Raw genomic sequence first — 25,843 nt, 5'->3', positions numbered from 1 at the left:
TTTTAATTGGAATTTGTCTAGTTTTTGCTTAATTATTTACAGATGAAAGCAATGTAAAAGGCTACACAAGAAGAAGCCATGAAAGCCATATTTTCAGCCCATCTGAGCCACACAAGCCGAGCCAATCAGAGAGAGCCACGCCACCCATCAACCAAGCCAAATGAAGTGGGTCCCGCGTGTCAGCGCAGAAATTTGTGCCTTTCCTCTCGCTCCATCTCACGCCTCGCGCGTCATCAGCACGCGGCTTATCAGAGCGCGCGTTCCTTCCACGCGTCCGTCAGCGCGCGTCCAAGGCCTTCCTCACGTGGGTCCCGCGCGACAGCGTGCCAGCCCAAGTCTTTCTCCGCGCGCAATAGCTGTCCTCTGCTCTGTGAATCGCCATCACACGGCAACCACTCCAATTCTGACACGTGGCAAATCAATTTTGATCAACCAATTCCATAGCGACACATGTCCACTGAGTGCAGGGTCCGAATTTCTCCTTCAAAAATCAGAGCAAATTACCAGATTTCTTCCCCAAATCAAATATATGATTTCTCTTAATTTATGTGTAATTTTATTTTGTTTCCTTTTCTTTTGTAATTTTCTAGTTTTACAATTTATTTCCTTATTTGACAGGCAACCTCTGAACACTATAAATAGAGGGGTTGGCCTAAGGTTTTAGGAGAGCTTTGAATATTCAGTTTTCTATCGTCTTGCTGTCAGTCTCATATTTTCTCTCTAGAACTTGTGAGAATGTTTTGCAAGATAGGCTAGAGTTTTCTTGGTGAGGTTAGAGATGAACTTCTGTTGAGCGACCCAATTTGGGGTTTTGATTCCTTGTGCTGTAAAGTTTAACATCTGAATAAATTAAATCTCATCTATTTTTCTATTACTTTTCAAAATATTGTGTGCCAATTTTTATATAAGATCAGTCACGCTTTTCTTATGTAATTATGTCACGCAATGTTTTGTTATTCAAATTATTTTACAAATTGTCTTTTACTGCAATATTGTCAGATTGATATATTGTCGATTTTAGATAACTTGTAATAATAATATTTTCTGAGCCAACATAGAGATTTAATTTATTTGATTATTTTATTTTGTGAATCAAAACTTGAATTGGTGAGCGAAGCATTAGGGATTCTCGACACCTTACCGTTTTCTTCATACAGATTTTCTCCTTTTTATTTTATTTGCAATAAAAATCTCAAAAACTCTCATTTTTCTTTAATTTACTTTTCTCTAACGCTCTTATTCTGTTAACCATTCTTGTTATTTTGTTATCTCTCTGTGGATACGACCGCCCTTCTGTGCTACAATTGACCGCTTGTGAATATCACTTTTGGGCGTTAATCAACCTCTTTTGGTTTTCTTGGTGACTTCATGTCAAATAGTGCCTGTATTTTCTCTGAATTAGCCTCAATTCGTCGACTGCTCACCATAAAACCTAAGAATTTTCCTGAGCTAACCCTGAACGCACACTTAAGGGGATTCAGCTTCATTCTATACATTCGTAGTACGTCAAACATTCTCTTGAGGTCCCTCACATGATCCTCGAACTCCTTGCTCTTTACCAGTATATCATCTATATACACCTCCGTCGATTTCCCTATCTGGTCTGCAAACATCCAATTGACCAGGCGTTGATAGGTTGCTCCAGCATTTCTGAGGCCAAAGGGCATGACCTTGTAGTAATATAGGCCCTGGTCAGTGATGAATGATGTGTGTTCTTCATCGCGGTGAAACATAAAACTCAAGAGTTCATGCCCCGCTATAGCGTCAACCAGCTGATCTATCCTTGAGAGCGGAAAGCTGTCCTTGGGATAGGCTTTGTTTAGGTCGCTGAAGTCAACATAGGTTCGCCATTTTTCACTAGGCTTTAACCCCAATATGGGGTTTGAAACCCACTCAGGATACAGAACTTCCCAGATGAAGTTGTTTCTATCAATTTGTCGACCTCCTCGCGTAGAACTTCATACCTCTCGTCATTCATAGGTTGACACTTCTGCCTTTTGGGAGGACACTTCTCATCCATGTTTAGCATGTGACATATTATGTCCGGGCTTATCCCCTCCATATCTTCGTGAGTCCAAGCAAACACATCGAGGTTGCTTCTGAGGAATTCTATCAGTCCTTCCCGGCTTTGCTCTTCAAGTTCTGAGCCTACTCTCAGCTTTCTTGCCGGCTCATTTTCATCAATGGGGACCTCGATCAATTCTTCAACCGGTCTCATTCCTGTCTCTTCGCCCGAGAGTCTTGGATCTAGATCGAACTCCTCTGCTCTGGTCACCACCATCCGCATCTCTCTTCTCGCCTGCTGATTAGTGCATAAAAATGCACCCTAAATGCTGCGTTTGATTTATATAATATTAAAATATTTAAGCTTTAATTAAACGATTCCATTATTTTTATTCATAATATTTTTAATTGGAATTTGTCTAGTTTTTGCTTAATTATTTACTGATGAAAGCAGTGTAAAAAGCTACACAAGAAGAAGCCATGAAAGCCATATTTTTAAGCCTTTCAGCCGAGCCACATGAGCCACAGAGAGAGCCGCGTCAGCCGAGCCGAGCTGAGCCACTGTCTTTTCCCTCCGCGTGGGCCCCAGCCCTTCCTCTCTTCCTGACTCTTCCTCGCGCGCGTCACCAGCACGCCTCCTTTCAGCGCGCGCGTAACTTCCACGCAAACGTCAGCGCACGTCCAAGGCTTAATCCGCATGGGTCCTGCGTCTGCGTTGCCAGCCTGAGCTTCTAGTGAAACCGCACCAGCTGTCAAGCGGGTCCCAGCTGTCTCCAACACCAGCAGACTTCCTCCACTCCGCGCGCGACACGTGGCAGCTCTGTTCCCTTCCTCCAACCAAGCTTCGACACGTGTCCCTCCTGTGCTGAATCCGAATTCCTTCCCTAAAAATCAGAGCAAATTACCAGATTTCTTCCCAAATCAAATATATGATTTCTCCTAATTTATGTGTAATTTTATTTTGTTTCCTTTTCTTTTGTAATTTTCTAGTTTTACTATTTATTTCCTTATTTGACAAGCAACCTCTGAACATTATAAATAAAGGGGTTAGCCTTAGGTTTTTGGAAGCTTTGAATATTCAGGTTATGTCGTCTTGCTGTCAGTTTCATATTTTCTCTCTAGAACTTGTGAGAATGTTTTGCAAGCTAGGCTAGAGTTCTCTTGGTGAGGTTAGAGATGAACTTCTGTTGAGCGATCCAATTCAGAGTTTTGATTCCTTGTGCTATAAAGTTTAATATCCTAATGAATTAAATCTCATCTATTTTTCTATTACTTTTCAAAATATTGTGTGCCAATTTTTATATAAGTTTAGTCACGTTTTTCTTATGTAATTATGTCACGCATTGTTTTATTATTTCAATTATTTTACAAATTGTCTTTTACTGCAATATTGTCAAATTGATATATTGTCGATTTTGGATAACTTGTAATAATAATATTTTCGGAGTCAACATGGAGATTTAATTTATTCGATTTTTTTATTTTGTGAATCAAAACTTGAATTGGTGAACGAAGCATTAGGAATTCTCGACACCTTACCGTTTTTATTATTGAATTTTCTTCATACAAATTCCCTCATTTCTATTTTATTTGCAACAAAATCCCAAAAACTCTAATTTTTCTTTAATTCACTTTTCTCTAACGCTCTTATTCTGTTAATTATTCTTGTTATTTTGTTATCTCTCTGTGGATACGACCGCCCTTCTATGCTACAATTGACCGCTTGTGAATATTACTTTTGGGCGTTAATCAAATTTTAGCGCCGTTACCGGGGAGGTGCTACTAGCAAGACTTATTAGTAGATTTTTGAGCCAAAGAGGTAAATGCATTTTTTTTTATTTTACTCAATTTCTTTTTCTTGATTTGCGTGATTTGTTTTTAGCCTTATTAAAAAAAAAAAAAAAAAAAAAAAAAAAAAAAAAAACTTTTTTTTTTTTTTTTTTTTTAAAAAAAAAAAAAAAAAAAAAAAAAAGGAAGTTGGCTGCAAGTTAACGTGTTTTCATTCACGTTAGTTAATCTAATAGTTGCTGCATTTTTTTTTTCTTTTGTCGTCCCTTTTAGTATTGCAAGTTAACGTGTTTTCTTCTTTTTAGTATTGCTTACCTTTACATTTTTTTTTATTTTTCGTAGTTTTGTTGCCAAACGAAAAAAAAAAAACCTCACTTTTAGGATTTGTTTTAATTGTTCATTTTATTTTCCCTTTTAGTTTTAAAATTAATCGTGATTTGATTTTGTAATCTTTTATTTTTTTATAAGTTAGGATTTTATTTTGTTTCCATATTTGTATAATTTAATTGTTAATTATTATATTGTTGCCTAATTTAATTTTTCCTTTTATAGTTTACATTAATTCTTAGAATTATAATTAGGATTGTAATTAATTGACTAATCTAAATATAGGAATTTTATAATTTGATAGATGTAGGCTTTTGACCTTAGGAATAGTTTCCATTAATTAGATTTCATTTCATAATTTATTCAATTAAATTTAATAATTGATTTTGAGGATAATTGTGTGGTTACGTGAAAAGTACAATCTGAGGGAGTTCTGTCTAGGAAAGTTGGTACTTAAGTAGGCCTTGCCCCACCAATTTTTTCTAGGAATGTTGCTCTGTCTAGGAGACTATTCATTGACCCAAGAGCTATAGTCTTTCCTGGGAGCACTCTCGATGGTTACAATTTACGTTACTATATAGTTATTTTCTTTTGCTTTGATTAAAAATAAAAACAAAAAAACAAAAAACAAAAAATTAAAAAAATTAAAAAAATAAAAAAAAATCGCTTAGGGTGAATGCATCGATATAGAGACGAACTAGGCAGATTTGCTCAACGTCCAGACCTAGAAACCCCTAGTGAAATTCTATCCGACTCGTCTTCTACACCTCCGTCTTCACACTCATCGTTGGAATTCGCATTTGAAAATCTATTCACAATGGCACAACACGAGGAAGTTCAGCAGAGGACGTTGCAAGATTATCTGCACCCAACGCGCACGGCCACCCATCGTGCATCATGTTCCCGCCAAATGCACCACTTACGGATTTCAAGCCGGACATGATTGCACTTCTCCCAACCTTTCACGGGTTAGAGAACGAGAACCCCTATCTCCACATCTGGGAGTTTGAAAAGGTGGTGGCCACCTTTCACAGCCGTGCTGAGGCCACAAATACCGTCAGATTGAAGTTTTTCCCTTTCTCTCTGAAGGACAATGCCAAAAGCTGGCTGTATTCTCTTAGGCCCATGTCTATTGGTACGTGGGAAGAAATAACGACGACATTCTTCAACAAGTATTTCCCACACCATAAGACTAATAATTTAAAACGACAGCTCTTGAATTTCGCTCAGAAGGAAAACGAAACTCTCTATCAAGCTTGGGAGCGTTTTAAAGATCTGTTAAATCTGTGTCCCCACCATGGATATGAAAATTGGTGCCTCATAAGCTATTTCTACGATGGACTCACAATCCGAGAGCGCCAATTAGTTGAGATGATGTGCAATGTGGATTTTCTCTAAAAGGATCCCGACGAAGCTATCGAGTACCTGAATGAGTTAGCTGAGAAAGTTCATACTTGGACTGGACCGAGTGCTACTGAGAGCACTTTTTCCCTTTCTCTCTGAAGGACAATGCCAAAAGCTGGCTGTATTCTCTTAGGCCCATGTCTATTGGTACGTGGGAAGAAATAACGACGACATTCTTCAACAAGTATTTCCCACACCATAAGACTAATAATTTAAAACGACAGCTCTTGAATTTCGCTCAGAAGGAAAACGAAACTCTCTATCAAGCTTGGGAGCGTTTTAAAGATCTGTTAAATCTGTGTCCCCACCATGGATATGAAAATTGGTGCCTCATAAGCTATTTCTACGATGGACTCACAATCCGAGAGCGCCAATTAGTTGAGATGATGTGCAATGTGGATTTTCTCTAAAAGGATCCCGACGAAGCTATCGAGTACCTGAATGAGTTAGCTGAGAAAGTTCATACTTGGACTGGACCGAGTGCTACTGAGAGCACCAGTAGGTCTCGACCAGTTGGAGTTTATCAATTAAGGGAAGAGGACAGCCTCAAGGCCTAAGTTGAAGCTTTGACGAAGCAAATTGAGGCGTTTAAAAGTAAAGATAGTAAAGGACCCTACATGGTGGCAAGGACAGAGGCACATGAGCCTTGTTTAGTTTGTGGTGGAATGGGCACCTAACTTTGGATTGCCACACTTTAAGTGAAATGAGAGGGGTATATGAGGAGCAGTGCAATGCATTGGGCACATACAAGAAGCCTTACGGACCTTTCTCAGAATCTTACAATCCTGGTTGAAAAAACCACCTGAACTTCAGTTGGCGAGATTCGAACCAACATGCACAATCATCTGGAGGGCAATGGAGATCAGAGCAATAATCTCAACCACCAAGGACATATTTTGCGCCTCAGAATAACATGCAACCGAAAGGGAATTCTCTAGAGGATACCCTAAAAGCTTTTATGGACGCGCAAAATAAAACGAATCAAAAGGTTGATTCGATGCTCACACAGCTGGTGGAAGAGAACAAGGAAATCAAAAGTCAGATCACAAAGCTGACAGAAGCTTTAACCGTTCAGGAGCGCGGTAGATTTCCATCACAAGCCCAGTCCAATTTGAGAGGACAACACATGGCTCAAACTTCCAACTCTGAAGGTCAAAATATCAAGGAAATTAACCCCATCTCTACTCGAAGTGCTAAGAATTTAGACACACCATCGACAAGTACAACCACTTTGAGTAATGAAGAATCGGCTCAGGAAAAAGAAGATCCAACTAAAATTCCGGTAAAGGTGCCTTTTCCCCCAAGCTCTCCGACCTGCTGGAAAAGTGCCGGAAAATCAAAGTGAGATCCTGGAGCACTCGACACAATTGAAGATCAATCTTCCCTTACTACACGTGATCAAGCAAGTGCCGGCCTACGCCAAAGTTATCAAGGATCTGTGCACCATAAAGAGAAAGCACCACGTCAAGAAGATTGCATTCTTGACGGAACAAGTGAGCGTGGTGATTAAGCAGAAGACACCGCCGAAGTATAAAGATCCAGGTTGTCCTACCATTTCTTGCCAGATCGGGACACATGAATTCGGCCAAGCGTTACTAGACCTAGGATCGTGTGTGAACCTCATGCCTTATTCGGTCTACTCGCAATTGGGTCTTGGAGAGATTAAGCCCACATCTGTGGTTCTGCAACTGGCCGATAGATCCATTAAGAGACCACGGGGAATAGTAGAAGACGTTCTATTACAAATCGACAAGTTTTATTACCCCGTGGACTTTATTGTCTTGGATACATAATCTGTGGTGAATATGGAGTCATCCATTCCCATCATTCTAGGAAGACCTTTCCTTGCCACAGCAAACGCACTTATCAATTGTAGGAATGGTCTCATGAAGATATCTTTTGGGAATATGACCCTTGAGGTGAATATTTTTCATATTCAAAAGTAACCATGTGATGACGACGAGTGTCACCAAACATTTATGATTGACACACTTGTCAAGGAGGAGGTTCTGGCACAAAGCAACTCTGAAGATCTTGAAAATCTCCTCCAAATTTCTGAATCTGAGAGTTCTGATCCTTGTGAGGTGGCCACCATTTCTGCCATTTTCAAAGAATCACAAGATAGAGGAACCAAGTTTGGGCCACCATGTTTTTAGGAGCTCCTAATAGAAGGATAAAAACTGAAATCATCCACCGAGGAGGCTCCAAAAGTCAAGCTAGCCCAACCACCTGAGGGCTTAAAAGATGCATTATTGGGAGATGAAGACACATTCCCAGTCATCATCTCATCTAAACTTGATCCATTGCAAAAACAATGATTGATCGACATACTGAAAGAGCGCAATTCTAGGATCAAGGTAAAAATGAAAGTGACTCATGATAAGCAGATCCTAAGGAAGAATTTCGAGCCAAATCAACGGGTTCATCTCTATGATTCCCGTTTGCATCTCCACTCCGGTAAGTTGGGGTCATGGCGGATTGGCCCGTTCTTAGTAAAACGCGTTTTTCCCAATGGTGCTGTCGAGGTTGAGGACCCGACTGATGGGAGAATCTTCAAAGTAAATGCCCAGCGTTTGAAAAATTACTTAGAGCGGGTGAACCAGGTTGAAGAGATCATTCTCGACGACCCCGTTTACCAGCCCTGAGTAGTTTGCTCACATCTCCTGTATTATATTTTCATTTTCTATTTTCTTCGTTTCTTTTTACATTTTTTTATGTGTGTGTTTTTAGAGAATCATATCCGGAAGCTCAATCTGTGCTCATATGTGGAATGCTCATTGTCCAAATGTCTTCTTTCTCTATATTTTCATAATTTTTGACACTGAGAACACTATCTAATTGTGGTTGGGGGTGGTGAGCATATTCATGCATAAGAGTGATTTTTGTCATGTTGATATTTGGGTTAAAATTTTTACAAATTTGTCTGAGTATGATTCAAAATGATTACTTTGGGTCAATTTTTGCTATCTTGGTTACAAAGAAATGACTTCCAGAGTTTCTTTTTGCACGTGCTAAACCTTGTGGTAAGATGGATCTTAATGCATGTCCGCTGAGAAAATTTTCGAGTTTAAGTGCTTGATTTTTGGTGAGTAGAGAAAACGACTTTTGAACCTTCATTGATCTTTTGAGCTGGTAAAATCACTGTTAGAACATCATTACATGGTTAGTGGTATGCTTGGTGCATATGCTTGAGGGATGGATTTTGGGTTAGATAGGAATGATCTTATGTAATAGAGCCTCATTTCTTATTTTTCAAAAAAAAAATGAAAAAAAATGAGCAAGAGCAACATTTCACAGATCATGTAGTTTGATCGTAATCACATTTGATGCTATATAGTTGTTTGTCAAAAGAACACCTTTTTACATTCACCTCATTATTGCAGGTTGTCTCTTGTCAAAAAAAAAAGAAGAAGAAAAAAAGGAGTATGGTGGAATGTTCTAGTAGTTGATTAACCTATCTTTTGGTCAATGTTCGTTTGACTGTTTGTCCTAAATTTGACCTTCCTCACACTGAGCGTTGATTGTTCCGCTTCCAACTCCATGAGAGAAAACCTTTACACTCAAATATTTCTGACACCCCTGAGATCAATGGAGTTGAGACTTTTACTTGGTGAATTTTGCAAAACTGTATGTGTTATGGTCAGTGGAAAGAAGGTTATGGTTTGGAGCACACACACACGACTCTGGAGTTATGACTGAAATAATCTTGATAGTATCTTTTGATTTCTTACTGATAGTTTGTTTGAAATACTAAGGTCACTAAGCGAGTTGAGACCCAGATTTTCTTTGTAACAATATTTTTAATTGGAATATGTCTAGTTTTTGCTTAATTATTTACTGATGAAAGCAGTGTAAAAAGCTACACAAGAAGAAGCCATGAAAGCCATATTTTTAAGCCGTTCAGCCGAGCCACACGAGCTAGAGGGAGAGCCGCGTCAGCCGAGCCGAGCCGAGCCACTGTCTTTTCCCTCCGCGTGGGCCCCAGCCCTTCCTCTATTCCCGACTCTTCCTCGTGCGCGTCACTAGCACGCCTCCTCTCAGCGCGCACGTAACTTCCACACAAACGTCAGCACGCGTCCAAGGCTTAATTCGCGTGGGTCCCACGTCTGCCCAGCCTGAGCTTCCAGTGAAACCGCGCCAGCTGTCAAGCGGGTCCCAGCTGTCTCCAACGCCAGCAGACTTCCTCCACTCCGCACGCGACACGTGGCAGCTCTGTTCCCTTCCTCCAACCAAGCTTTGACACGTGTCCCTCCTGTGCTGAATCTGAATTCCTTCCCCAAATATCAGAGAAAATTACCAGATTTCTTCCCAAATCAAATATATGATTTCTCCTAATTTATGTGTAATTTTATTTTGTTTCCTTTTCTTTTGTAATTTTCCAGTTTTACTATTTATTTCCTTATTTGACAGGCAACCTCTAAACACTATAAATAAAGGGGTTAGCCTTAGGTTTTTGGAAGCTTTGAATATTCAGTTTTTTGTCGTCTTGGTGTCAGTTTCATATTTTCTCTCTAGAACTTGTGAGAATGTTTTGCAAGCTAGGCTAGAGTTCTCTTGGTGAGGTTAGAGATGAACTTCTATTGAGCGATCCAATTCAGAGTTTTGATTCCTTGTGCTGTAAAGTTCAATATCTTAATGAATTAAATCTCATCTATTTTTCTATTACTTTTCAAAATATTGTGTGCCAATTTTTATATAAGTTTAGTCACGCTTTTCTTATGTAATTATGTCACGCATTATTTTGTTATTTCAATTATTTTATAAATTGTCTTTTACTGCAATATTGTCAAATTGATATATTGTTGATTTTGGATAACTTGTAATAATAATATTTTCGGAGTCAACATGGAGATTTAATTTATTCGATTCTTTTATTTTGTGAATCAAAACTTGAATTGGTGAACGAAGCATTAGGAATTCTCGACACCTTGCCGTTTTTATTATTGAATTTTCTTCATACAAATTCCCTCATTTCTATTTTATTTGCAACAAAAATCCCCAAAACTCTAATTTTTCTTTTATTCACTTTTCTCTAACGCTCTTATTATGTTAATCATTCTTGTTATTTTATTATCTCTCTGTGGATACGACCGCCCTTCTGTGCTACAATTGACCGCTTGTGAATATCACGTTTGGGCATTAATCACCTGCCCCGACTCAGCGTAATGGCGGACCGTCTCTGAGTATCTGAGCCTCGAATCATACTGGTTTCCTCTGACTTTTCCAATCCCGTTGGCAGTTGGAAATTTCATCATTTGATGATAGATCGACGTTATTGCCTTTAATACTATCAGTGTTGGCCGCCGTATGACTGCATTATACTGGTCACCTCCTTTCACCACTAAGAATTTTGACATGACGATCGAGGTATATGTTCAGTCACCAATTGTCATTGGTAGTTCTATTATCCCCTCAGGGATGACACAATCCTCGGTGAAGCCGTATGGGGGTTGTGTATTATTCTGCAATCTCGTTCGGGGGATTCCCATCTTGCCAAGGCAGTCAGCATACAGAATGTCTACCGAGCTGCCGTTGTCAACCAGGATGCGGCATACCGTGTGGTTACCGATCATGGCCTCCACGACTAGAGCATCATTTTAAGGGAAATGCACTCTATTTGCGTCCGCCTCTGAAAACGTTATCTCAGCCTCTTCATATCTCGCGGCCTTCACTCCTCTACTGGACACACTCATGACCCTCCGGTTGAACTTTTCCTTTGCCTCTCTTGCATACTCCTTCTGTGCGCGGCGAGAGGTACCGCTGATATATGGCCCTCCAAAGATCCACCTTATCACACCGACAGGTTCGGGCGGATATTCTTGCCTTTGATCCTCCTATCAGTCATAGTTCCGCTGATTGTTGTTGCTCCGTCGGTCGACTCGGTATTCAATGAGCCTCCCTTCCCGGATCAGCCTCTCGACTTCATCTCTCAAATCAAAACATTCAGTGGTCGTGTGTCCGCTCTCGCCATGAAACCTGCAATACTTGTTTTCATTTCTCCGCGCTGGGTCAGACTTGAGCAGTGGTGGGCGACGCAGTACCTGGAGGTGATTAATCTCATGATAAACGTCATCGATCCCCATGGTTAAAGGGGTGTAGGTGTCGTATTTTTGTGGCTTGGGTCGCTTGGTATCCCCCTGCCCTGTCGAGGCGTTGTTACCCTTGTTGTTTGGGGCTGGATTATACATTTGCTTCGTTTGCACCTGAGGATTATCTCAACGCTTCTTGTCGTTGTTTTGATGGCTCGACTGTCCTACTTCTTCTTTGGTGGGGACCACCACCTTACTCTTTAAGGTCTTTTTGGCCTCCTCTGCATTAATGAATCCCTGTGCCATTGTCAAAAATTCTTGGTAGGTCTATGGTGGCCTCCGGTCGAGGTATGTGCTGTACGGGACGTCTTTCTTCATGCTTGACAGGGCCCCCATCAAAGCCACCTCATCAGAGATCCCCTCGGTGGCAGCTACATGCTCCCCGAATCGGGCTATCCAATCTTTGAGGGACTCGTTTGGTCCCTGATACACCCTCGAAAGGTTTTGCTTGGGTGGGATGTACTTTTTGACACCTATGAACTAAGTGAGGAAGGCATTCTTCAAGTCATCCCAGCTAGTAATGGAGTTTGGTTTTAAGGACCTAAACCATCTCCTGGCAGAATCAGAAAGATGATTTCTGAACTCCCTGCACATGACCTCCTCGGGGTACCCGTGAAAGATCATGTGCCCTGTGTAGACTTCCAGGTGGTCATCCAGATCACTCCTTCCATCATATAGCGGAATAGGGGGCAGCTTATACTTATTAAGCAGCGACACCTGAATGATGTTATCTGTGAATGGGTGATTGTGGGATGTGTACATCTTGGGGTCGACATTTACTGCCTTGGCCACCTTTCCCACAACTTGCTCAAAGTTGTTTAGCCGACTCCCCATTTGCTTTTTTAGTCTGGCCATCTTCTCGGCCAGAGCCTTATTCTCAGCTGCGAGCTCTTCTTCCTTGGTCCACTGCACATTTCGATCGCGTTGAGCACTCAACCGCTCCCTCAGGTCTCCTCCGCATACGGATGAAGATTCTACCGGAAAAGTGTTTCTCCGGTTCACGTTCTCTTGTGGTCAAGGAGGCACTTCTCTGTTATTCGTTGTCTGGGCCACAGCCTTCTCCTGGGCTCTCCTCCTGGCAGCTCGTTGCCTACTCCCCACAGACCTATTGTCACCGACCCCCTCAGCGTCACCACGTTGGTCACTAATCACTTGGTTCCCAACGGCGGCGTTCACTGAGTTCATCGGCGTATCCTCCAACGACGGCATCAAATTTGGCCTTTGGTCCCATCCAGCGAGGGCTGTAGCCATCCTCTCTACAGCTACAGTGAGTGTTTCGACCTGCCTTTGGAGCTGGTCAAGGCGGTCTGGGGGATTTCCAGCGGCCGATGGTTGTGCCCCGCAGTTAGGTTGTACTCCCGCTGGTTTGTGGCCGCTGTTGGGCAGATTCGTTGGATTCCTTCCTCCGATGATATGATTATGGCCTTCTTGGCTTTTCTGAGTTGCCATCATTCTGCGAGTCTTTCTCGGAGCCATATTCACTACTTACTGGTGGATTTTATTCCTGGGTTTATCGCCCTCTTTCCTGGATTTGACGGTTAATTTCAGTCAACTAAAGATTAACTCTCCGAGAACACTCACAGTAATCTCACACGGGTTAACAAAGGATTATCGTTGCATGAAAATATAAAGAAGACATAAATTTATAGTGGTTCGGCAATAATTCTTTGCCTAGTCCACTTGTGGATGCACTAATACTTGGCTGATTACAAGCTTTCGAGGAGTAGCAAAATAGTGCGTAAAAAACTTAATGAATTTCCATGGCTCTATTTATAGGCCTTGTACATATGAGAGACCTCCTCTACATTTACCGAGGAGATCATCTCTTTTCCCTAAATTCTAGGATTTGGCAGGTAAACTTCCATGATTTCAGTTTCCAGTTCAGGCAAACCACCCTTACCGGTTACCTGATTTTCTGACCTGAACCCTGGCAGTTGGTATAGTGTATCTTCCCTCGAGTTGACAAGATTTCTCACTCGACTTCGTGACCCTCACAACTCAAGCAGAGTCCTCGACGTGTATCCTCATGCACGAATCATCGCCGTCTTGAGGGCATCTTAGGTACGATCTTTTCCTCGACGTCAGCGACCGAGTCTCAACTGGGATATCTCAAGGCTTGTCAGTCAAAGGAATGATCGATTCCTCAACCGTGATGTAACAAAAATAATAATTTGGTGAATTTTCCATTTGCACTTTTGTTGAACAAAATTTGAGATGAATATATTCCATTATGAAAAGAGCAGCAACAGGCCGAGCAAAAGAAGCCTAAGTATGACCCATTGAAATGGATCTGGTCGATCTTTTTGCTCTCTTGAATGAAAACAAATACTAACTTCGACCTCCAAAGGCATCTAGAAATTCTGCAATTATAGGAAAAGCTTTAAGAAGCTTGATTGATTGGGTGCACAAATGAGCTCAAAAACTTGTTTTTCTAACACGATTTTGTACATTAGTGGCTGAATTTGATGGTTCATATTTCTTTGTTAACCAATCATTTTATTTTATTTTATTTTTTAGTATTTTTGCAGCTAATAGGGGTGCCGCAGATTACCAAGAGACCACTTCATCTGACTCCAAATGTGGTTAATGTTTGCATAAAAAAATGTTAATGTTCTGCTAAAAAAAATTGTTAGAACCAAAAGAATATCAAACACACAAACAGGTAAAAGAATTTGCCAATAACACCTCAGAAACCATATAAGAAAAAAAAAAAAAAAAAAAAAAAAAAAAAAAAAAAAAAAAAAAAAAAAACCAATGAGAATTTCCTTTATCTTAGAACCAAAAGAATATCACCTAACTTCCCACAAATTATTTACATCCCAAACAATTTCTTTACAAGTAAAATACATTCACATCCCAAGAGAGAGAGAGAGAGAGAAAAAAAATAAAATAAAATCACCACGTCAAATTGAATCCCTCTTCTTTCTGGTTTTTTTACTTTTCCTACCCCAGAGTAATTGTTTTTTTTTTTTTTTTTTTTTTTTTTTTGGGGTTATATCATGGAAGAGCCCCACAAAACCTCAGCAAGAATAGTGGCAGCCTCTGCATCAGAAACAGAGGCCTCTCTAACTCCCACCAAAATCTGTTGCTTAAAAGCCCTCTTCTCCCTCTGCCTAAGCCCTTCCCCAACCTCCAACTGCACCGCAAACCTCGCTACACAGCTCGCAAACGGGTGACTTTCCAAGAACCTTCTCTCTCTACTCTCTCTCCTCCTCTCCAAAACCACCCCACCAACACTCACTTCTCTGCTCTTCTCACCCTCATTTTCACTTTCACTTTCACTTTCACCCTCACACCTTTCCAACCCAATCAAGTCCCCGCCCAACTCCGACCGTTGCAATTCCACAAGAATCTTTATCAAACCTTCCTCCATCATGGCATCAATGGCCTCTTTCCGACCGAAGTACCCAATCTCGAGCACGCATTCGAATGCCAGGACCCGCATTTGGAGGTACTGGTTGTTCAACAGATTAATGATTCTCGGTAGTTCTCCATTCGATTCGATCTCGTCGACGAGCGGGGACTTTATCGACCGAATTAGTCCACAGAGTACTTTCATCGAACATGTCGAGGACATTGTTATGAGGGCCTTGATTGTCGGACCCATCAGAACCTGTCCGACAAAAACATCCTTGTTGAATCGAATCAGAGCGCCAATTGCGAGAGCGCAGCGTTCCCGAATCCTCTTCGAAGAACCCGTGTCGCAGAGAACGGATTCCAAGGAAGCGAAAATCTTCGATTTCAGCACCAGATCCTGCAGCTCGCGATTGAACCCCTCAGAGACTCGGTCCTCGAACTGAGTCAACAGGCCGACCAACTCGTCCTCGTTCTCTCTCTCCCTCAAAGCCCTCGCCAGATTCTCAACGCTCTCGCGGTCGATCCACGCCTGGATTTCGGTCCCGATCGACACGGCGACTCGGGAGATGGAGTAAGTCGAGACTCGGCGGGCGACGAACGAGCTGATCCCGTGGTGGGCCCGGGACTTCTGCAAGGTTTCGACGTGGGTCTTGAGGCGGGCAAGGAGCTGCGAGAGAGTTGAGAGGTTTGGGTCTTTGGATAGGATGGTGTCGGACTCGGTCTCGAGCTCCAAAAGAGCTTTAATGGCGGACGAGTTGGAATCGTCCGAGTCGGGACTCGGGTGGGCTTGGAGGTCGCGGGAGGCTTGCTTCAGAGCTTCGAGGACTTTAAGGACTCGTGGGGTCTCTCGTTTTGGAAAGTCGTCCATGGATGAACAAGATTGAAGATTGAAGATTGTAGAGAGAAGAAGAAGAAGAAAGTGATTGGATTTTTACTTGAGAGAAAACGTGATGATCTAAAATACTGCTGCTTGAGAAATTTTTTGGCTCAACGGCCAGTCTTCGTCGGCTTTATTTATAAACATCACCAAACATGTCCACTTGGGTTTGTTATATTTGAGTTACAGTTTTGAGTGTAAATATTAAATTATAATTTGAGTTGAAATTAAATTTATATTTAGATGTGTATATTTGAGTTATAATTTAAATTAAAAATTTATTTAAGTTTATATTTAAGTATGTTAAAATTTAAATTTATATTTAAATAGTATTTTAATAAAAATTTAATAATTATTAAAAATTTTAATAAAATATATGAGTAAATTTTACTTATCTTTTTTTGTGAATGCATAAAAAAATTTCTTGGAGATTGTTTTTCTTGTGGGGTATATAATTATTATTTGTTTCTTTTTTCTTTTTTGAATATCTGAAAAGGCTTTATAAAGACTTAATTAAAAAATAAAAAAAGAGATGATTCTCTTTTGAAATGGAAAAAAAAAAAGATGATTTAAAAATATAATAAATCCAAGGTTAAAAAAAAAACTTAAGACTCCTAAACTTCGAGTCTTATCCAAGAACGGCCTCAAATTTTGGACACTTTACAATTAAGTCCTCGGCTTTTCAAAACGGTCCAATTAAGTCTAAAGGCCTAATTTGATAGTTTAATTGATAAATAGGTTGCTTATAAGATTGAAAAAATGTGTTAAAAGATATGTTTTATGTCAATTAAAATAAAAAGTGGCATTTTTGGGCTTGTTTGGGAGACTTTCAAAACTAGAGGTGCTTGGTAGAAAGTTTTAAAATTCAAAGACTAGTCTTAAATAGATTAGATGACAAAGTGTAGGGGTTATTGGTGTATTTAATTCTAAATAAACACAGAGATATATATATATATATATATATATATATATATGAATCTGTATTTTCGCCATAATTAGAGTGAGGCCCGTTGAAAAAACTATATTAATGTCCATCACTCTCGATTAAAATTGTTTTTTTTTAGCTCGGTCCCATTAATATGCATGCACAGCACGATACGCAACTATAACAAACCATGATAATTGATAACACACAATGTGTACCTCTAAACTCTTTGAACCTAGTTTTTGAGCTAAGTGCAACGCTTAATAGGGAATGATAGGGCTGAAACTTTGGATGAGTTGCTCGCGACTGTCCGAAAAAATTGATTTTGAGCCCGACGTCTAAGTCCGTCTGTCCAAATTTTTCGAGCCGTCTGCCCGAGTTCGAGAAGACCCATGAACGAGCCGCATGCCTAGTTTTGGTTGCCCAAGCCCGCTCGAATGGCCCGAAAAAAAATATATTTTTTATTATATTTTTTAATTTTTATAATTATATATATATATATATTATATAATATACTATTATTTAGTAATTGTATTTATATATAAATATTTACTAAGTTATTTTGTGTTAAAATTATATAAAAATTAAAATCAACACACATTATTAACACAATTTAATAAATTAACTTTGTATATTAATTTTTAAATTTGTAATTCATGATTGTCTCATTAAAAACCTTATTAAGAAAAACCCAATTAGGATAAAAACTTGGTAAGAAAAAAGAGTGTAATCATTTTATGATGACTTACAAATTTTACAAACTTATAAAGTCTTACTATACAATTACAAAGTCGAAAGTAAATACATATTTATAAATTACAATTTAATTTGAAGCTGAAGGATCGTCTTCAAAATTAAATGTTAATCTATTAAATTCATCGATCCATTCTTGACTTGCCGGTGAAATTGTATCATGTAAACATTGCTCGGCACGATCCCAATTCTTAATGCAGACCAAGGTTTCAACAATGTCCTTTTACAATGCATTTCGGTGTTCCTCAAGTATTCGTCTGGTATTACTGAAGGCCTATTCGGATGAAACAGTAGAGACTGGGATCGAAAACATATTCATTGCCAATCGAGTTAGGACTAGCCAAGTTAATGCTAGTGCCTTCCACCATTGAACTAAATCAAACAAATCTCCATTACCGTCGACTACTAAGCTCTCACTGAAATATGCCATGAGCTGTTGATGAAGATCCACTTCCAGCTTCTGTTTGAGTCGTCTTCTTCTTCAAACTGAAAACATTCATGAATGAATGCGAGTTTTCATCTCTTTGTTGTGGTTCTTGTACTCCAGAGTTTGTGTTTCTAAACCTATTCTCATATTTACTATAGAGAGAAAATATGTTTACCTTTATTGTCAGAAATTGGTCAGAACAACTGATGCCTAAAAATTTACCTAAGTTTTCTAAATCACTTTCTAAACCGTCTAATTTTAATCTACGATCAAAAATAGTACCGAAACCATACAACATTGGTAATTTAGACTAATATTTTTAAATTTTTGTTTCCATAGTTGATAGGAACTCCTAAAATTGGGTCCACCCTAAATTCAGTAAATAAAATACTAATTCTTAAAAGTTCACCTAAAGCTAAAGGTGATATTGGGTAATATGTTCTACTAAGTTTTAAAGTAACTTCATGAAACCTACCTAAAACTTGATACAAAGTTTCGGCAATTTGCCAATCATATAGGTCTATATGTCATACTCCTAATTTTGCACTGATATAGTTTGTTATAGCATCTTTATAGGGAAGGCATTGTTGAAGAATTATATAAGTTTAGTTCCATCTTACAGGCATGTCGCATAACTTCCATACGATCTACTTGCGGATCGTATTTCTAAGTGGTTAGACCACCGGTTGTGCGATCAAAAGATAATTGTGTTTGGTGGAGTTCGACTCTGCCGGTTTGGCCACGCTTTTGAAGACACTTTTTGGAGTGTCTTCTCAAGTGAGTTGTGCCGTGAATAGTGTCACCTTCTAATTTAGAATAGCAATATTTACATTGAGCTATGTGTTTAGTGTTACCGTCATTGTCAAACTCCTCAAACTGTCGAGGTGCGCTTGCATTTCCTCTTGAAGTTGCAACACTTGCAGAAGCAGTAGCATTTGCACTTGCCTCTCCTCCATGCCCACCACCATTGCGACCACGACCTCCAATACGTCCACCACGGCTTGGATTTACAGGTTCTTCAGTTGGTTGTGTTTGCAATTCTTGGGTAATAAATTCATTAGTAAGAAATTACCCTTCTTTCACGTTCTATTGGGCATCAACAGGAATACCACCGTAACCAAAAGAATCTATTATAAAAAATAAAAGTGATTTGAGAGAGAGAGCTTGAGGATATTGTGATAGTTTTTAGAAAAATTGTGAGAGATTTGAGAGATTGAGAGAAATTAAGAGAGATTGAGATAAATTGAGAGAGATTAAAAGAGACTGAGAGAGTTTGGGTGAGAAAAATGTGTGGGGGATGGGGAGTATTTATGGAGAAATTTTTAGGTTAAAAAATTGATTTTTCCCCCAAATTTGGATCCAACGGTCATTTTTGGTCTTGGTGGGTTGGGTTCGGGCCAAAAATAGGGTAACGGTCAAAAAAAGAGCCGTTGGAATCAAGCTTTTGGGTGGCAGGTCAGGTAGGGTGCCAACGTTCAAAAAACTAGCCGTTGATCGGGCTTCAGGCAATTCGGGCCGGAGGGGAAAAAATAAAAACAAAATTTCGGCGGTCGACGGTTGAGGGCTTTCATCGGCGGCAAGCTTAGGCGATTCTGACTTTTCTTGGGTGACCAGAGCTCAAGCCTGAAAACATACTTGGACAGGTGGCCATATTGGCATGCCTGTCGAGCCTAAAAAATTCAGGCTTCGGGCAAGCCCGTTAGCCCAAAGTTCCAGCACTAGGGACAACACGCTGATATGACACGATTGTAGCCCACCACGAATCACTGTAAGTATTGAAAACCTTTAAAATCTATATGCAATAATGGATAAACTTAAATAAATAATAATGCTAAAATGATACAACAGATTGATGCATGAATTTCATAAGTACTCAAAGTTAAAGATTAAAGTTAGTTACAGATCTTTTAAAAGACCAACATCTTTAGAGCTAATTCGATCCATCAAAGATCGCGTTAAAGAACTGTATAGGGTTCATAATTTGAGGATAGTGAACTATCATAATATGACATGGTATACCTGTTAGGAATGTGTCCTAAAAGTATGGATGTAATATGATATTTATTATTTCTTTATAAAATAAATGTTTTAATATTTTATGTGCATGTATTATTGAATAATTTATAAATATCATTAGAAATTCTATTATTATTTATGTAATCTTAAATATTGTATATTTGTATTATATACGAGAGGATAATATTTAAGGATAATAATCAAACTATGTTCGTCATGAATTTAATTAAAGTTTCAGATTCTTTAACTAAAACATTACTAATACATATCATTCCCATTAAGAATGGAACGATGTTATCTGCTTCGTTAATATAGAAAGATATTGAATGAGTTTATTATGCATAATGAGATTATGTAGAACAGGGACACAGACACGATTTAAATTTATGATAATTTCTGTTAAGTATAAAAATTCAAATTGACTCTATCGATGGTCATATATAGAACGATCTTAATCATCAATTATTAGCATACTCCTATTTATAGATTTATGTTTTTTATTTACTAGGTACGGATTTTGAGATTCTAAATGTTATTCCTTATATCTTGGAGACATGATTATATAAGTAGCCGAGAATGTTATTATACAAGATGAAATTCATTCATTCTTCTTTGAAGAAGCAAATAAATAATTCTCTTGATGGTTGATTCAGTACTTGAATAAGTAACTCATATTCATGAATGTGTTTTATGAATATACTATTCATGGTATTCTAAGATAAAGAAGTAATTAGAGAGGTTAACAGATTTTTTCTAACTCTAGTTATGAATTATTTATGGAGGATTGATCTACATGTAGTGACTATATCAAATGGACACTTCAAATTCTTGAAAGTAAATTATATCTATAATTAAGAGAGTGCAATTCTAAGTTTTTTAGTGGAGTAACTTTTAGAATTAATAAAATAAATTAATTAATTAAAGTGTTTAATTAATTATTAATTTTATTAGAGCTCGAAATTATGGGTCCATGATTTCCTGCGTCATCCTTGTAATATTTTCAAGATAAGATGAATTTTTGAGAATTAATATCACTCGAAATAAGTAATGTGATTATTTAAGTTAATTAATTTTAGAATACACTGTGGTGGGACCACATAAGGCCACACGCCCAGGCATAGAGAGATGTAGGGGCGTGTAGCACATGGAAGAATTCCTCTGGGATTCAGTTACATTCTTTCTAAGTTATTTGGTTTACTTGTTTGACAAGTTATCCAATTAAATTCAAAAGGAAATTAAAGTTCGTCTTTATTTGAATTTGAATTTGAGCTAAAATTAGAAACTAGATAAAGAAAGTGCTCTCCTTCTCTTAACAGTATTGGATGCTAACCACAGGGAGATATCCCTGTGGTGGCCATTTTTAATAGAGATAGAGAGAGAACCTTTTGTTTTCAAAAATTAAATGAGAATGTATATTTTAAATTGATAACCAATATTCTATTACTTCAACTTGAAGATAAAGTAAAGAGGACTCCATAAACAGGAGGCAATAGAAAATTGGAGAACACAATATTTTGCTCTCCTTCCTTGGTACAAGCATGCACCACAAAGAGAGAAAAGAGAAGGAAAATTCTTCCAATTCACGGTTCCACCGCATACATGTGCTAATATTGTTGGAAGACTGATACATTGGATTTATGCTTATGTTTTGATACATCTAATTGAGTGTTTTGTTAGTTTTAGAGTAGCTTTAGTAGTTAATTTACATAATTTTAGTTGGTTTTGCAGATTGGCGTCATTTGGAGTTTGTAGGTGCGTGTTGGAGTAATTTTTGGAGCTAAATTGAGATTGAAGAGCCTCGGCCTTGAAAGATAGCGCCTAGGCCTTGAAATGGTTCATTTGTAGTACAAAAACCAAAGAGAAAAGAGCCTAGGCTTTGTGCAATGGAGCCATGGCGCCAAATTACGGAGAGAAGCAATTTTTCACCCAGGGCCGCGGCGCCCAAATAGTAGGGCCACGGCTCTACTTCGAAGCATCGCATGAATAGGCTATTTTTCAGGTCAGGGTCGCGGCGCTACTTCAAATTTTTGCCAATTTGAGTGTTGTGGAGTTCCAATAATTTACAACAATGCCATTACGATTCAAAACTGTATAAATATGATTTTTAGGGTTATTTTATGTATCTTTTTGGTGAAGAAAAGGAGAGAAGACGACTATATGAAGATTAGATCAGATAAGGATTATCACTTCAAGAGATAATGAAAATGTCAACAGATTTATGGGAAAAGCCTATAGATAAGGGTTGAAACCTTCATTTATGGTATACGCATAACTTTCTGCTCTAAGAGTGAAATCTTCTATACTCTTTGAGATTTAGTGCATCTATAAGTGGATGTAAGCAATAATATTCTACCGAACCACTATAAACCTTTCGTGTCTTCTTTATCTTCTGTGTTTATATTTCATTCTATTTCTGAGTGTCTTCTTTATCTTCTGTGTTTATATTTCATTCTATTTCTGAGTGTCATAGCGTGAGTATTCTCAGAGAGGTTAACTACCGAGTTGACGATTTTTCACGTTAACAATTAATAATAGTGTTTACCTTGCTTATATAATAGTGTATATATATATCCCCAATTTATAATAGTACGAGAATAAAAGTGTTTTTTTAAGGAAAATATAAGCAAAGATCCTATACCATGAAGCTTATTTTATGTATGGTGATTTGACTTTTCTGCACCGTCCACTAAATCTGGTGGTTCATATTATATACCTCATACAACGAGGAAAAGTAATTTTCATGGTTGTCTTTCCCTTTTGGGAATCATAATGTTATATATTAGTCTAGTGCTGAACTTTCGGGCGGCGGGCATGCTCGATGCTTGAAAATTTTCGGGCACGGCGGGCAGGCTCCATTCGCCACCCGTTCAAACTTTTTGGTCGGGCACGGGCTCGGGTAGCCCAAAAAAATCCATTCTGGCTGCCCGCCGCTAGTTGAGAAGTTGACCTCGTCGCCCGCCGGATTTTTTTTTAATTTTCCTGCGTAACCTGAATTTGCCAGATGTTGCCAAATTTTGCCCAAATTTTTATGACCGTTAGCCTGATTTTGCCCGTTGCTCGAATATGCCTGAATTTTTTTGACCGTTAGCCCGAATATATGCCCAGATTTTGAACCCTAACGGCTCTTTTTGCCCGACCCGACCGCCGCCCGAATTGTGCCTGAATTTTCAAACCCCAACAGCTATTTTTAAGACCGTTGCCCGATTTTTGCCCGAACCCGATCAAAAGCCCGAATTTCACATAGCTGTTGGAACCGAATTTTTGGGGGAAAATTTTTTTTTTTCAAGCCAAAAAATTTCCTATAAATACCCCCCTCTCCAACCATTTTCCTCACCCAAAAACTCTCATTCTCTCTTAATTTCTCTCAATCTCTCTCAAGTCTCTCTTAATCTCTCTCAAATCTCTCTTAATCTCGCTTAAATCTCTCTCGATCTCTCTTGATGTCTCTCAAAGCGCTCTCAATCTCTCTTATTTTTCATAATGGCTTCTTCTGGTAACAGTGGTGATATTCCCATTGATGCCCAATTCAACATCGAATAAGGACAATTTCTTAATGTTTATCAAACGCAGGAATCACAAACTACAGAAAGAGTTGTTGATAAAACTGCAAATCCGAGCCATGGTGGACGTACTAAAGGTCGTGGACATAATGGTGGTGGGCGTGGAGGAGAGGCAAGCGGAAGTGCTAGTGTAAGTGTTGCAAGTTTGAAGAAGAAATGCAAGCACACCTCAGCAGTTTGGGACCACTTTAACACATTCGAGAAGGTCGACAATAACGGTAACATTAAATACATAGCTCAATGCAAATATTGTGGTGATAAATTACAAGGTAACACTATTCACGGCACTACACACTTGAGAAGACACTCTAAAAAGTGTCTTCAAAAGTAAGGAGGTGGACCCGATCTCCACCAAACACAATTATCGTTTGACTGCCTAATCGGCGGTCTAACCACTTGGAATACGATCCACAAGTCAATCGTATGGAAATGGCACGCTTAGTAGCCACATTAGATCAACCACTTAGTTTTACTGAACAAAGGAATTGGCAGCGTTATATTAAAATTGTACATAATCCTAATGCACAATTTCTTTTAAGAACTACTCTTAGGAAAGATGCATTAAAATTATATAAATAAGAAAAGGAAGCATTAATCAACCTTTTACACTCTACTAGTGTTTGCATTGCATTAACGGTGGATATTTGATCCGCCGTTGCCAACAAAGATTATTTAGCTGTAACCGGACATTATTATAAAGGTTTTGATTTAGATAAGAGAATATGAGGTTTTAAATGTGTTATAGGATCACATACTGCCAATTTAATATATAACACAATTTTATCTGTCATTGATGAATATAGTTTAAGGGATAAAGTAATGGCCATAACATTAGATAATGCAACTGCAAATACTAAAGCAATAGAACTTTTTGAAAATGATTTAAGTTTGTTCGGTAATAATGGTATATTTCACCAACGTTGTGCATGTCATATAATTAATTTAATAGTAAAATCTGGTTTAAAATCAATGTCAGGTCATATTAAAAGAATTAGAGATAATATTGCTTGGATTCAAGGTAGTAATCAAAGAATACAAGATTGGTTTAGATTTCTACAAGCATGTAATCAAAATCCTAGAGCAATAGCCTTAGATATGCCCATAAGATGGAACTCCACTTATATAATGCTTGAATAATGCATTCCCTATAAAGATGCTATAACAAATTATGTTAGTGTAAAATTAGGAGCATGATTTATAGATGAAACTGATTGGCAAATTGCCGAACTCTTGTTTAACTTTTTAGGTAGATTTCACGAAGTTACTTTAACGCTTAGTGGAACTTATTACCCAACGTCACCATTAGCGTTATGAGAACTTTTAAGAATGTCTGTTTTATTTAGTGAATTTAGAACACACGAGGTTTTAGGAGTTCCTATCGCCTCTATGAAAAAGAAGTTTAAAAAATATTGGTCTAAATTATCAATGTTGTATGGTTTCGGTGTTATTTTTGACCCTAGATTAAAATTAGATGGTTTAGAAAGTGGATTAAATAACTTAGGTGACTTTTTAGCTATCGACACTACTGACCAATTTCCTATTATAAAGGAAAAAATATTTTCTCTCTATAGCTCTTATGAAAGTAGGTTTAGAAACACACCTCATGTAGAAGAACAGCAACAATGAGACAACAATCCACATTCATTCTTGAATATTTTCGGGTTGTCTAAGAAGAAGAAGAAGACGATGGCGATGACTCAAGGTCAAGAAGAATCTGGGAGTGGATCTTCATCAAGAGGTGGCGGCAACAGCGGCAGCTTCAACGAGTTAATGACGTACCTGAGCGAGGGCTTAGTTGTAGACAATAGTGAAATGTTTGATTTGGTTCAGTGGTGGAGGGTATGAGCATTAACTTGGCCGATCCTAACACGACTAGCAAATGGATATTTTTTCGATCCCAGTTTCCACTGCTACAGCTGAACAAGCATTCAGTACAACCAGCCGAATACTTGAAGAAAGGAGAAACGCATTGCAACAATATATTGTTGAAGCTTTGGTGTGCATCAAGGATTGGGATTGTTCCGACCAATGCTTACACGATACAATCTCACCGGCAAACTAAGAATGGATCGACGAATTTAATAGATTAACTTTTAATTTTTAAGACGATCCTTCTGCTTCAAATTAAATTTTATTATTGTAATTTGTAAATATGTATTTACTTTTGACATTGTATTTGTAATTGTATAACTTTGTAAGTTTGTAAAATTTATAATTCGTTAAAAAATGATTGCACTCTTTTTTCCTTACCAAGTTTTTATCCCAATTGAGTTTTTCTTGGTAAGGTTTTTAACGAAACAATCATGAATTACAAAT

The 25,843-nt window shown here is 38.4% G+C and overlaps 1 protein-coding gene and 2 non-coding genes across 3 annotated transcripts; 1 reads left to right on the top strand and 2 right to left on the bottom strand.

Annotated features, from left to right (window-relative positions):
• Positions 1 to 5,316: 5,316 nt before the first annotated feature.
• LOC112091727 lies at positions 5,317 to 5,423 on the bottom strand. The gene has a single exon (XR_002902277.1). It is a non-coding gene; the product is annotated as a small nucleolar RNA R71 (small nucleolar RNA).
• A 309-nt stretch (positions 5,424 to 5,732) lies between these two features.
• Positions 5,733 to 5,839, bottom strand: LOC112091726. Its single transcript, XR_002902276.1, has one exon. It is a non-coding gene; the product is annotated as a small nucleolar RNA R71 (small nucleolar RNA).
• A 597-nt stretch (positions 5,840 to 6,436) lies between these two features.
• LOC112091707 lies at positions 6,437 to 7,316 on the top strand. Its single transcript, XM_024165967.1, has 2 exons — positions 6,437 to 6,805; positions 6,897 to 7,316. The coding sequence occupies exons 1-2, from the start codon at positions 6,437 to 6,439 to the stop codon at positions 7,314 to 7,316; spliced, it is 789 nt and encodes a 262-aa protein (XP_024021735.1).
• Positions 7,317 to 25,843: the final 18,527 nt, after the last annotated feature.

The sequence above is a fragment of the Morus notabilis genome, unplaced genomic scaffold (assembly GCF_000414095.1).
Source record: "Morus notabilis unplaced genomic scaffold, ASM41409v2 Scaffold203, whole genome shotgun sequence".
Taxonomy (NCBI): domain Eukaryota; kingdom Viridiplantae; phylum Streptophyta; class Magnoliopsida; order Rosales; family Moraceae; genus Morus; species Morus notabilis.
Note: the sequence above shows the minus strand (reverse complement) of the source record. Positions and strands in the feature narration are given on the sequence as shown.